The 14423-nt window shown below is 36.4% G+C and overlaps 2 protein-coding genes across 4 annotated transcripts in view; one reads left to right on the plus strand and one right to left on the minus strand.

Moving 5' to 3' along the window:
• Positions 1-8251, plus strand: part of LOC106873321 (protein phosphatase 1 regulatory subunit 12A) — a 231579-nt gene extending 223328 nt beyond the window's left edge. For all 3 annotated transcript variants that reach the window (XM_052975110.1, XM_052975109.1, XM_052975111.1), the window contains 2 exons: positions 4232-4349; positions 5680-8251. In XM_052975110.1, coding sequence (XP_052831070.1) covers positions 4232-4349; positions 5680-7341 — 1780 coding nt within the window. In that variant the 3' untranslated portion in view covers positions 7342-8251. The remainder of the gene's footprint in view (positions 1-4231; positions 4350-5679) is intronic.
• A 1121-nt stretch (positions 8252-9372) lies between these two features.
• LOC106873314 (F-box/LRR-repeat protein 8) overlaps positions 9373-14423 on the minus strand; it is a 10058-nt gene continuing 5007 nt past the window's right edge. The window contains exons 2-3 of the mRNA XM_014920636.2: positions 11785-12046; positions 9373-10412 (exon numbers count right to left, since the gene is read on the minus strand). Of these exons, the coding sequence (XP_014776122.1) occupies positions 9497-10412; positions 11785-12038 (1170 nt within the window). The 5' untranslated portion in view covers positions 12039-12046 and the 3' untranslated portion in view covers positions 9373-9496. The remainder of the gene's footprint in view (positions 10413-11784; positions 12047-14423) is intronic.

The raw sequence follows: 14423 nt of genomic DNA on the forward strand, positions 1-14423 counted from the left end.
ATATATATATATATATATATATACGGCGGGCTTCTTTCAGTTTCCGTCTACCAAATCCACTCACAAGGCTTTGGTCTGCCTGAGGCTATAGTAGAAGGCACTTCCCCAAGGTGCCATGCAGTGGGATTGAACCCAGAACCATGTGGTTGGTAAGCAAGCTACTTACCACACAACCACTCCTACGCCCAATTAGTAAAGTTTATTTGCCAACATAATGTGGCAGTCCTGACTAGGATTGGTTTATCGATACAGCTGGAAAAGATGTTTTCCTGGGGTTAAAATGTAGTAACATAATCCTAGTCAGGGCTACCACGTTATGTTGGCAAATAAACTTTACTATCCAGGACTCTTACTACATAAATTTAAAACTAGTTGTTTCTCTCCTTAAAATAATTAGTTGGGTCTATTTCTCCGACTAAGATTCTCCTCCAAGGTGGTGCCCCAGCATGGTCTTAGTCTAATAACTGAGACGGGTAAAAAAGATGAAAGAAACCATACTGAGATGGGCCAAACCTGGCCCATCTCAGTAAGGCAGGATACTCTGGAGCGTTATTAGTTTGATTACAACTTTGGGATCTATTTTAAACGGGGGCCCACATTTTTCATTAATGTTTTACGTAGTGTTTTGGTACGGAAAGACTTTCAAACTTCGTATACTTATCTATTTTGTGTTATAGAACAGAAAAATATTTTTGTATTCAAATTTATTTCATGTAAAAAATTGTCTTATTTCGATAATTTCAACCAATCACTGACAAGTATTCAGTTGTTTACATTTACTCCTTTGGCTGATTAAGCGATGTAAAGCGTATTTAATCTCCATACCTTCGTTTTATTTGCTTTTTTCATTTCAGATTTGCTTTAACCCTAACCCTAACCCTAGGGTTAAGGTTAGGGTTAGGGTTAATTGTTTCAGAATCGTTTGTTTATGTAGTTGGCACTTAATGTATATCGGCTGAATGGACGTCAGTGATTGGTTGAAATTACAGAAATACGACAACTTTGACATGGAATAACTTATGGATTTCTTTTTTTTTTAAGAAGACTAAGAGAAAAAGATGTTTTATATGACACATTCTACCAGTGTTCCAAGTTTCAAAGTGTTTCGTTAATGAAAAATGTGGCCCCCGTTTTAAAAAAGATCCCAACTTTGTACTATACATAAATAAAAATCATCAATAATTAATTATAAAGCAAGTTCTTCTGCATGCAGTAGTCATCTCTACCTCCGCATTGTACCTATTTGCAGCTTAAGGCTATTGAGTAGTTTGGTGTTTTGGCTGGGAAGATTGCAACACTGGTGCTAAGATCAATTGTGGATTAGACCAGATAATCTGGCAGGTGGAGTGGTTATAACAGTAGAGAGTAGATTTTTTTGTTTTGTTTTGTTTTGTTCTGAATTCACATATCGTTATGCTTAAACTCTGTTATGCTTTCATTTTTGTGGGATTACTGGTATAAGTACCAATCAAGTCAATAAAAGTCAACATTATGGTTGAAGGGAAAATACCTGAGAGGTGGGTTCTGCATGGTCAATACAAATATGGTGGGTGTCTCAGGTATGTAATTAAGTGAGATGAACAACTTCAATCAACTGAGATAATTCAAATAATTAGTAAAGAGAAACTCTTCCTTATGGGGGTTTAAATCTTAAAAAAAGAGGGAGATAACTCAAAGCAGGTCAGAGGAGTTAAATTTTTAGACAATATAGACAATGCATATTAGATGGATTCAATCTTTACAGCCAAATAGTGAAAACAATAGACAACATGTTTCAGCCTTACTTGACTTCCACAGAGAAACACACTGTATTCACTTGGTAAAACTGTTATTTTTTAGCTATTTTTTTTACAATTTGTAAGACTTATTTTTTTAGATATTTTTTTTTTACAATTTGTAAGATTGTTATTTTTTAGCTATTTTTTTTTACAATTTGTAAGACTTATATTTTAGCTATTTTTTTTACAATTTGTAAGACTTTTGTTTTTAAGCTATTTTTTTACAATTTGTAAGACTTATTTTTTTATTCACAATTTGTAAGACTTATTTTTTAGCTATTTTTTTTACAATTTGTAAGACTGTTATTTTTTAGATTCCCAATTGATGGACTGCAGTCCATCCTCCTTTATCACCATACAGTTCTTACTCTCTTCATATACCATGCCTTTTTCTCTCTTCCCTATCCATTTCTTCAACCTGCCCAGCATCATTCTTCTCTTGTCCGCCGTTTCATCATTACTATTCTGCTGTTCAGCATTGTTATTTACCTCCTACTCCCCCACTTCTATTGCTTTCTGGTTCTCTGGTTCCATTTGCTCACTCTTACCCTCTCTTAGAAAATGAGAGCAGTCATATAGCTTCTTTACAACAAGAAACCTTTTTTCTCTTTGGCCCCTTCTGTCATACTTTTACCCATCTTTTGCCCTTCATCTCCTAGCATAATAATGCTTTCTTGGGGTTTGTAGTGTTGCAAACTGCATGACAGTCTCACTATTGTTGGTGGCTCAAAAAAAAAACATGCACCCAGTACTTGCTGTAACATGTTTGTTGTAAGAAAAGGTACCCAGCCATAGAAACCTTGCCAAAGCAGACACTGGAGCACAAAGCAGTTCTTGACCCCATTGGATCCTGATAAACTGGCCAGTCCATGTCAGCATGGAACATGTACTTTAACTACTACTACTACTACTATTGATGATGATAGGGTGGTGGATTGGCAGAAATTTTGGAGTGTTAGACAAAATGACCTGTGCTAAGTAGTTAGGGGCACTTACATTCTAAGTTCAAAGCTATGAAGGTCAGCTTTAGTTTTCATCCTTTCAGGTTTGATAAAATAAAATACCAGTCAAATGCTTACTTGTAAGGATGAAGAAGATGGTAGCAACTACACCCACTCAAAAATTGCTGGCCTTGGGTCTAAACCAGAAACCATTACTACTAACTACTGTTTCTATTGATACTAATACAATAAAGTACTCAATACTGTTTACCGATGTTACTTTTGTTACTATTGTTGTCGGTGCTGCTTTTATTAATACTGAAACTACTACTACTACTACTGCTGTTATTATGACTAATACTATTGATAATGTGTTTGTTTTGTTGATTTACTTACACATGTACATCTATCTGTGTACAGATATATGTGTGAGCACATATGGACTCTCTCTCTCACAGAGCTGATGATGATATATATATATATATATATATATATATATATATATATATATATATATTATGTTTACACACACATAGGAAGCAGCTTATTTTGGTCTCTTCAGCATGTAACATTTTTTTATCACAACCTGTTGATAACATTGTCCATGATATAAGTGGCTTCCACCACTCTGTGTGTGTGTGCGTGACATTACAAGCACTAATCTAGGACAGAAACAAGAGCCTATGGGAGTGGGTAATTTGGGGCTCAAGTAATATGTCAGTCTATCTTCTATATAAATTAATGGTAACATATTTTGAATTGATGAATGAAAAGTAATGTGAATGAATGACTCACTCATATTAATTACTTGAGCAAACATGGGAGCCAACTCCAGACATGTTTCTCCTTTGTTATAACCTCATCAGTGAAATACTTCCTGAAGTATTGACAGAAGAATTATTAACCCTTTAGCATTCAAATTAGTTAATCAAATATAATACTTATTTATTCACATTGTTCTAAATTAACCATGCAATATCTCAGTTTTGAGATGTCAATGATGCAATTGTTTATTTTTAGAATGGCATTGTAAGGTCAGTGTGAGAGGCTGGATCTGGCTAGTCTGAACATAAAACAGGTAGAATATTAGTGTCAGATATGACCAGTTTAAAAGCTAAAGGTTGAAGTAAATGTACAAGATTGGCATACAGGAAATATAATTGATTAAAAAGTAATAACTGTTGTTCTATTTGTTCTCCAGAATATTCTTCACCGAGGACAAAAACAATTCTTCTTTGTTGCTCTTGTTTTAACCATTTAGCATTTGGATTATTCTGTCAAATGTGATGTTTATTTATCCACATTGTTTTGAAATAATAATGCATTATCTCAAAGCTTCAAGATTTCATTGGTGCAATTGCTTATTTGTAGAATGACATTGTAGGGTAGGTGCGATAGGCCAGATTAGTCCAGTTTGAACATAAAACCGGTGGGATATTTGAGTTGGATATGGCCTGTTGAAATACTGAAAGGTTAAATATTTGAGAAGTACCTTTACGTTTTCCTTTGCAGTGCATCTTTACGCCGCAGCAGCATGAGAGGTGAGAAGAGTGCCTTATTCATGAAGGAAGCTAAAGAAGAAGCAGCTCATTTTGGTGTGATAGACCTAAATTCTTCCAACCATATTGCTGTAAGTCTTTGTCGTTATTGTTCATCCTCAGTGCAACCCATTAGAGTTGACCTTTGTCATACAGTTCTCTCAAATCATTCGGGTACATATGTGTGTCAATAGCGTGTTCTAAAATTTGAAATGTAAAAACATGCAATTTCCTCAACCACCACCACCTCAACATTTTAAACATACTTGGAGCATTGTTGTAAGGTTAAGAAGTTTACTTCCCAACCATATGGTTTCAGGTTCAGTCCCAGTCATTTACTACTATAGTTGCAGGCATGGCTGAGTGGTAAGAAAGTTGCTTCTCAACCACACATGGTTCTGGGTTTGGTGTCACCGTGTGACATCTTGGGCAAGTGCCTTCTTCTATAACCTTGGGCTGACCAAAGCTTTGTGAGTGGATTTGGTAGATGGAAATTAAAAGAAGCCCGTTGTGTGTGTGTGTATATATATATATATATGTGTGTGTGTATGTATGTGTGTCAGGTCGCTCTTCAGTGCTACTGGTAACATGTAATCCAGTACAACCTTTTGCATGGTTGGGTCGTCGGCGACTAAACTGGCAACCCCACCAGGCTTGCTTGGTGAGGAGGGTGTTGTTGGACACCCTGCAGGACAAAAAATAAGACCTGTCAAAGGGCGGATGAACTCTTGAACAGTCAACGACAATCCAACAAAATGTCTGTAAATGTGTATATATATGGGTGTATGTATATGTATGAATGTCTGTAAATATGTATATATAAATAATTTTAATTTCATATATATATATATATTATTTTTTATCTTTTATATTATATTTATATTATTTTTTATCTTTTTATTTATTTTTTTCATGAATGAGCTGCTCCACATTGGTCACCGGAGTGATATTTGATGTATATGTATGTATACATCTGTGTGTGTGTATCTTTGTGTCTGTTTGTCCCCCTCCGCACCAACTGCTTGAAAACTGGTGTTGGTGAGATTATGTCCCCATAACTTTAGCTGTTCAGCAAAAGAGACCGATAGAATAAGTACTAGGCTTAAAAAAACGTAAATCCTGAGTTTGATTTGTTTGACTAAAAAAAAAAAAAATGCATGCAAGGCAGTGCTCCAGCATGGCTGCAGTCAAATGACTGAAACAGGTAAAAGAAAAATACACATTGTATGGATATTTCTCTTGTGTTTGCAGTGAATCTTTAAATAAAGACATACAACAACCCTTCATAGGCATAAAAAACCATTACAGAGCTACATTTATTTATAAGTGTTTAACCATTTTATTTTAATTCATCTTCAGAATGCCATTTTCTATTGTATAAACTTAACTCTAGTTCGATGTATTATCTTATATTTTTGGCAGGAGGAAGATGACGATGATGATGATGAAGAGGATGACTATTTAGGTGTGACTAGTGTTGACGACGTAGAACTGATAATGGACGATATGAAAGAAAACAATGTTCCCCAGTTGCCTGACTTGGTCTCTCAGAAATCTTACCAAAATGGTGACACAACGAATGAGTGTAATCGGCTGAAATCTTCTGACAGTTTCCACTCCAAAATATCTGAGGTTGTTCTAATGACTCAAAAATCCAGATCACAAGGAAGAGACTCACCAACTGTTACTTCTTCGTCAAACAGAAACAAACCAACTGTTACATCTCCGTCAAATACCCCACGTCAAACACCTCTTACGAATTCAAAGGAAAGTATAAATAGTAGTAGAAATTCATTAAAAGACTCAAAGAAATCAATTCCTTTAGAGACAAATATAGATCATGCAATTAAGCGAGTAGGTCCAACATCCCCTGATGTTTCAGCTCTAGCTAAAAGATTCAACTCAATGTCTTCTTACACAAATGATAGCAAACCTTTGGAAACAGTTCTTGGAAGACCAGTTGCAAATTCCGGGCTAAATTCCAACCAAAGTTCTAAAACATCATTGAAAGAGAATAGAAACCCATCTGCTGAGGTTTCTCAAAGAAAGAATAACAGTAACAACACTGCTGCCAATCAGAGTTTGGAGAATTCTTCAAATGCCAACTGGACGCTTCAGGTGAATAAATCTGCCAGTAATTCACTTAAACGACAGTCAAATAACAAAATGGTTAACGGCGCCGAGTTGAAAGAAAAATCTTTGTCTCAGTCAAGCAAAAGAGCAGCCCCTGTGAAAACACCTGCTGCTCCATCGGACGTATCTCAGAGTATGAAAGCACCCATTCCAGCAAGTCGCTCGGCGGCATCAAAATCCTCTAATATTTCGACACCCACTTTAAGTAACTCACGTTTAAAAGATGACAGACATGGTAATAATGTGAAGGGTCCAACAAATTCTGCTGCAGCTTCAAGTAAAGCATCGAATTTCGCGACAAGCTCCACCTCGAGACCGATAGATGTTCGAATTCCTTTTAGAAACACTGATGACAATGCGAACACTCAGTTCGAGGAAGGTGGAGGGAAGGATTCCATGAGAAAAGAAACAGATTCGAAATCGGTGCATCTTGAAGAAAAATTACCTGCTAACATTCCAAATGAGCTAGACAATTCTTCCAGACCCATACCTACATCAGATACTGAGGGTACACCTGCTGCGGCAAAAGGGTTGCCCCAGCTAGAGCAACGGTATCCAACAAATAGAACAGCTGGCTGTACATTAAGTGATCTGAAACGTCAAAGACAGGCCAACTACAATCGCCGTGGTAGCAATGGGAGTGGAGCTAGTATGGAGAGGCTTGCGCTGACTGGAGAAAACACCAAGACGATCTTATCGAATTTACCTAGTAATTCTTCTGTCCATATGCAATCAAACTGGCAGGAAAGGCATGATTCTCCAGCGTTATCCAGCAAATTTCCAGCTCATGCTCCCAGTAGTGCTGCCCCGGCCCCGGCTACAATAGGAAATTACAGTACTTGGTCATCTTCTATGTCAAATGGAAATGACACTATTTCTAAATACTCAGCACCATCAACCGTTCAGGTTGTGGGAGATGAGGAGAAGAAGTGCTGTTGTGTAATTATGTAATTATATGGAAACGGGGAAAGAAAAATGGTATAAAAAAAAAAAAAAAAAAAAAACCCTAAAAACAGAAAAAAATTTTTTTTTACTATTGAAAACAATGGAAAAGGAAAAAGAAACTGTCTTACTTTGAATTCCCACCTCACTTTTACTTACACACATGTACACACATTTGTTCTTGTACAAAGCATAAATAATATTCCTCTTGTTTAATTTGTAATTTTATTTTTCTACACCTTATCTTTAGGCATCTGATTATTCTGTCCCCTATTTTGACCGCTCTAAGATTCCTTCATTAACCGCTTTTTTCCATTTCTTTTGTATCCTTTGCACTTCCAAAAAAAATCCTAAGAGTATAACAATAGTAACAATAAACAAAACACTAGAAATATTATTTCTATTACAATGTTCTGCACCTCTTGCAAAAAAAAAAAGGAAAATATAATTAAAAACAACTATACATTCTACTATTTTTAATCTATTACAGTCTGTTAGCAAATTTCTTAGTATTTAATTTATCTAAAACCTAAGTTAAATTTCGGTCTCCTTAATTTTTTTTTTTACATATTTTAAGGTGATTCTTGGATTTCATTTTCCTGTATTTTTTGTTTTTTTTTTGAGTGGTTGAAGATTCCGTGTGTGGAGGTGGGGTTTTGAGTAAATCAGAAGAGACTAGAGATTAAAGGAAGAATTAATTTTAGGATGTCCCTCTTCTCAAGTGGAAGCAGTTTTTTTTTTTATCAATTGTTGTTAAACTTCTTAAATCAGTTTGTCTAATACTTAAGTGTGATTTAATTCTTAACATGTGAATAACGAACTTCTCTCTGTTTCATAATCGATTAAATCTTCTATCATTTTAAATTAAGAACATTTTTATTTTTGTAATTCTTTAATTAAAATAAACGATAAAATTTTTCTTTTTTTTTTTGTGTGTGTGCTTTTGATTTGATTTTTTTTTTCTTCCATCCATTTCTTCCAGTTTATTTTTTTTCTTTTGTGTTACATATTTTTAAGATTGTTTGAAGTTTAATTTTAAAAGTAAACACTTGAAGTCTGACATTATTAATGAAGAAAGACTAGGGAGTAGAATTTGTTGGGTTAATTCTGCTTTTTTTTCTGCAAGAATTAGCAAAGTAAATGAAAAGGATTGTCTTTGAAGAAAAATCAAAACCTTGATAATGAGGCTGGTTGTATGTGTGGTGGGGAGAAGAGAGATTGTACCAGATTTGAAAGTAACCAAGGACTTGACTTCAATCCCAGATACTTTTCTGTCTGAAAATATTTATAACTCTGCTCTAGGGTCTGTTGGTCAAAAGCTGAACTTGTTAGACATATGAAATCTCAGCATTTATTAAAGGAAGAGATGGCCTTCTCTTTTTTTCTTTTTGGTGTGTATCTCCTATGTCAGCAGCACCAATTATGAATGTAAACGTTTCAGCAGTGCTTGCTTCATGGGGTTGGGGGTTGGGGGGTCATCCCAGATTAGTGGTCCCAGAGACACCATCATGTGTAGAGCCAACCAGGTCCACCAATGTTCTTAATCGCTGGCGGTCCCATGCCAGTAAAAGTAATTACTGGTGGCAATGGTCCTGGCTGGAGTCGATGGAGAGAAGTGGATGGGGGGGAAAGGTTGGGAAGCATAGATTCTGCAGGTCTCCTTCGCATGTTAGTGCCCTGCCATTGAGAATAACAAGGTGCACAAAAAGGTTTTGCTGCATTAATCCAGTTCTTAAATGTTTAATCTCAACAGAGTAAACCTAGGATGATCAAAGATGTTCCAGCCATGCCCTTCCCACTTATTTTTGTTTCAGATGTTATGCATTTACAATCTCATTATCCAAAGTGTGTCCCACTTTTGTGATTTTCTGCCTAGGCAGCTCCTTTCAAACTGTCCAACCCATGCCAGCATGGAAAGCGGACATTAAATGATAAGAGGTTCGGCAAAAGAGACCAATAGAATAAGTACTAGGCATCTAAAGGCTGTGCTCCAGCATGACTGAAACAAGTAAAAGAGTAATACCTTGAATATAAAAGCAATTGATTGTTCGATAAAGTTTTATTGCTTGCAAATTTTGTAAAACAAATCTCTTTCTTTTTTACACATTATAAAATGATCGTCCCTTTAATTAGTGGTTCCCTTATAAAACACCCTGCTATTTTTTTACCAGTAGTCATCTTCAATGCCAACTACCCAAGGTTCAGGTTCCTTTTTGTCTTTGAGAATGTAATTACCAGTTTCTTTCAGTTTAGGGCACAATTCAAATAATTTTTCTATAACCCACGGCTCCAGGACACAGTAGACATAAAGTTTGCCAAGTTTCTTGCAATGTGTAGCCATGTACACGAGAGGTTCATGCAAAGAATTTGAAGATACGGTGCGAAGAACCAAGCTTTGCAATGTGTCAGAATAGTATTTCGCTGTTTGAATCACTTCATCATTAAGCATAGTAAATGTGTCTAAATGCAGGTGTGCTACTGGAATTTCAGGTTGCATAATTTCCAGCACACGGTCTTTTGGACAGGTGTGATCAAATACTAGCTTCACTTCAAGCTGGGGATGAGCTTGTCTGAATGCTGACCAAGCTTCCGGTGAAAGATCAGAGTGATATTTATCTTCGATTCTACATTTCAGTGACAAACGTTTCATAGTAGGGGGCCGATTGCTTTCGGCAAATGCAAACAACACTTTGTCTGAAAGACAGGAGTAAAACAGGTGCAGTTCTTGCAAGTAGTGACAGCGCTGAACTAACCTTAACATGCAATCACAGGTCACTTTGCAAACGAGTACATGGTTTTGTATGTTTAGCATCTGTAGCTTTGGGTTGTTCTCTGAGAGATAGTCAAAGACAGTGTCATCGTAGGCGACATCAAGGTGCTCTAAACTGATTTGTGTCAATTGAGCAGGAGATTCTTCAGCGTCTTTTAACAAGCTGGTATCAAACAACTCTCTTAATGCTTGTACAAACTCTGTACCGGCATAAAACAAAGGGTTCTTCGAAGTAAATATAATAGTGAGAGTCGTAAGGCGGCGATTTGGTAACAAGGATAGATATTTCAAAAGCTTTATGGAATTTTGTCTGTAAAAATTAGAAAGGGGAAAAAAAAGAATAAAAGATTATTTTGAGTTTGCAGATGAAATTGACAGCAATGTGTTAATGTAGATGAGATATACATGCTGGGCGAAAATAATGTTGAAGGTAAAAAAAGTCTTCAGAAAAAGTAATTACAACTGATTAGAGAATGTTAGGATTCAAAATTGAGGTAATACAGACACATTACAGACTTCTGTAATGCCCATGGGCATATGGTGTAGTGGTTAAGAGCGAGGGCTACTAACCCCAAGATTCCGAGTTTGATTCCAAGCAGTGACCTGAACAATAATAATAATATCGAGAAATTCCTTTAGGAATGAGAACCCAGGTTCGAAATTTCCCCAAGACACCCGAAGAAGGCTGGAGAGTATATCAGCCGAAATGTTGTGTTATTATTATTAAGAAAGCGGTGAGCTGGCAGAATTGTTAGCATAAGGTCAACTTTGCCTTTCAGGGTTGATAAATTAAGTACCACTGAAACACTGGAGCTGATGTAACCAACTAGTCCCCTTCTTGCAAATTTCAGACCCCGTGCCTTTAGTAGAAAGGATTATTGTCATTATTAAGGTGGTGAGCTGGCAGAATTGTTAGCATGCCGGCCAAAATGCCTAGCAGCATTTCGTCTGTCTTTCCGTTCTGAGTTCAACTTTGCCTTTTATCCTTTCAGGGTCAATTAAATAAGTACCAGTTATGCATTGGAGTCGATGTAATTGAGTTACCTTCTCCCCACAAATTTCAGGCCTTGTAGCTATAATAGAAATTATTATTATTATTATTATTAAAGTGTCAGGTTGGCAGAATTGTTAGCATACTGTGCAAAATGCTTCATGGCATTTTGCCTGTCTTTATGTGCTGAGTTCAACTTTGCCTTTCATCCTTTTGGGACTGATAAATTAGATACCCGTGGAATACTGGGGGTTGATGTTATCGACTTAACCCCTCCCTCAAAATTTCAAGCCTTGTGCCTATTGTAGAAAGGATGATGATGATTATCATTATTAATGTTGTTGTTGTTATTATTATTATTATTATTATTATTATTATTATTAAGGTGGTGAGCTGGCAGAATTAACAATGCTGGGCAAAATGCTTAGCTGCATTTTGTTTGTACATTCTGAGTTCAAATGCCACTGAAGTTGACTTTGCCTTTCAACCTTTTGGTGTTGATAAACAAAGTACCAGTTATATACTGGGGGTCAATGTAATCGACTTACCTGCCTTCCCTGAAATTGCTGGCCTTGTGCCAAAATTTGAAATTATTATTATTATTATTATTATTACTACTATTTCCTTTCATGGACCTTCATGTTTCCATTTGGTTAAGACTTATTTTTGTTTACTATGATGATGATGTTACCTGTTGTGTTCTTCACTTTGATCTAACACCACAGTTAGATGCTTGAAAAAATGTCCATATTCATTCAAGGAACCGAGAAGAGCTTGATTTCTTTCAGACAAGAACTTAAAGACCACGGTATGCCACAGGCACGAAGAGTGAAAACAATTGTTCCAAGCTTTACACGTCAAAGAGGCATGGTAACGGTCTGTGAGTTGAAGGAGCTTTGACATAATCTGGATAACGATGTGTTCTGGTAACGAACTCCAATCCATGGTGGGACCTACAAATAAACAAATAAACAAAAGTAGTCATGATGCGTTTGGTGGTGTAATCTTGTACATGTTCAACTTTTGCAAGAGACTACTGGGACACAATATGTTCAGGACAAGGCCAGCAATTTCGCGGGGTGGGGGTACTGGTATTTATTTTATCATCCCTGAAAGGATAAAAGCAAAGTTGACCTCAGTGGAATTTGAACTCAGAATGTAAAGACGGACAATATGCCGCTAAGCATTTTACCCAGCGTGCTAATGATTCTGCCAGTTCGCTGCCTTAATAATAATAATTATCATTATTATAATAATCCTTTCTACTAAAGGCACGATGCCTGAAATTTGTGGGGAGGGGACTAGTTGATGACATCAACCCCAGTGATTCACTGGTACTTAATTTATCAATCCCGAAAGGATAATAATAATAATAATAATAATAATCCTTTCTATTAAAGGCCCAAGGCCTGAAATTTAGTGAGAGGGGACTAGTCGATTACATTGACCCTCCCAGTGTGTAACTGGTACTTATTTTATTGACCCTGAAAAGATGAAAGGCAAAGTTGACCTCTGCGGAATTTGAACTCGGAACGTAAAGATGAACAAAATGCCACCAAGCATTTTGCCTGGAATGCTAAAGATTCTGCCAGTTAGAAGAAAAAGGAGGAGAATAATAATAATAATAATAATGGCACAAGACCAGCAATTTCAGGAGAGGGGATAAGTTGATTACATTGACCCCCAATGCTCAACTGGCAACTTATTTCCCAGAGAGAAATATACCATATGTTTCCCCCTAGGGAAATATACCATATTTGATGATAAGACTCCTATCTCTATTCCTCTATTGTTCTTTTTAGTCACCTCCTTAAATACTACTTCTTATGCCAGTCAAGGGATCTTTGTCTTGCAAGTTAACTTGGTGACCCCGCTGGTGCAGGTGCCATGCAAAAAGTACCCAGTAGACTCTGTAAAGTGGTTGGCATTAGGAAAGACATCCAACCACAGAATCCATGCAAAAACAGACAATTGAGCTAAGTACAGTCGTCTTGGAATGCCAGCTCTTGTCAAACAATCCAAACCAGTGCCAGCATAAAAAATGGACATTAAATGATGATGATGATGAGGTATGCTTTGTTTTTCACCCCCAAAAATGTCTCCAAAAAAAAATCACCCTGGGTTCTATTTGTGAAGTTGGGCCTACCATAAGCATCTTTAATGCACTCAAATCCTTTTCTTGATTATTTGCTGCTGAAATTAGGGTATGTCAAACATTCCCCTGTGTCTTTCATGCTGTCAAATAATGTGTTTCTTAAGTGTGATTGTATCAGTGAAAATGTTGGCTTTTGTAGCTTGTGGGCAATATCTTTTCACAAGTAGTAACAATGAAGGTAGCCAGAAATTATTAGCTCATACTTGTGAAGAAAGGTCATGTTTAGAATTCTTTTTATGAATAGACAGAAGTTATTCCATATTTGTAAAAGGAATGTCAGGTTTAAAATTCTTTTTAGAAATTGATCTATTTTGTACATTCAACCAAATTTAGTGCATGGTGTTGCTCCAGCATGACTGCAAATGCATGGCTGAAATGAATATAAGAATATACAGGCAATAAATGAGAGCTATTCTGGGCTCCCTGAAACAGCTGTTAAGCTAAAAAATTACATATTCTATTCTGCACTTGGTTTCCACGCTTTAGGAATGGTCACTTGTCACTTGAAGACCAACCTTGTTCAGGGCATCCGTTGACCTCCCAAACGAATGAAAGCATCATGAAAATTCATGAACTGATGATATGACTGGTATATACTGGAGCTCCTGCCAACGAATTTTGACCGAGGAACTGTGAATGAAAAGAGTTGCAGCTAAATTTTTGCCTCGCTTGCTCACGGACGATCAAAAGCAGTCATGACTGAATGCGTGCCGTGAACCTTCTCTTGAATTGGTCTGTACCTTTTCTCAAAGGTCATCACTGGTGATAAAAGCTGATGCTATGGAATTTGCAGATGTGGAAGAGGTGAAGAAAAAAATGATGAAGGCATTAAAAGGTATCACTCTGCAAGAGTTCCAGCACTGCTTCGAACAGTGGAAAATGCATCTGGACCAATGCATTGCTTCAAATGGAGAATAATTTGAAGGCGATAAAAGTGCAAACGTGTAAAATTAAGTGAATAAAATAATATTGCAAAATTCCGGTTTCATTTGGGTACCCCCTCCTATATATATATATATATATATATATATATAATTTTCTTAGTTTTATCTGGTATTTCAGATGATTTCAAGGACAGACTGTCTCATTACTGTATTTTGTTTTATAACACAAAAATGCAGATGAGCTTAATATGAAAGTACCTTTTAAGTACAAATCAGTTCCCACCTAAAAAA

The sequence above is a fragment of the Octopus bimaculoides genome, chromosome 20 (genome assembly GCF_001194135.2).
Source record: "Octopus bimaculoides isolate UCB-OBI-ISO-001 chromosome 20, ASM119413v2, whole genome shotgun sequence".
In the NCBI taxonomy this organism is placed as follows: Eukaryota; Metazoa; Mollusca; class Cephalopoda; order Octopoda; family Octopodidae; genus Octopus; species Octopus bimaculoides.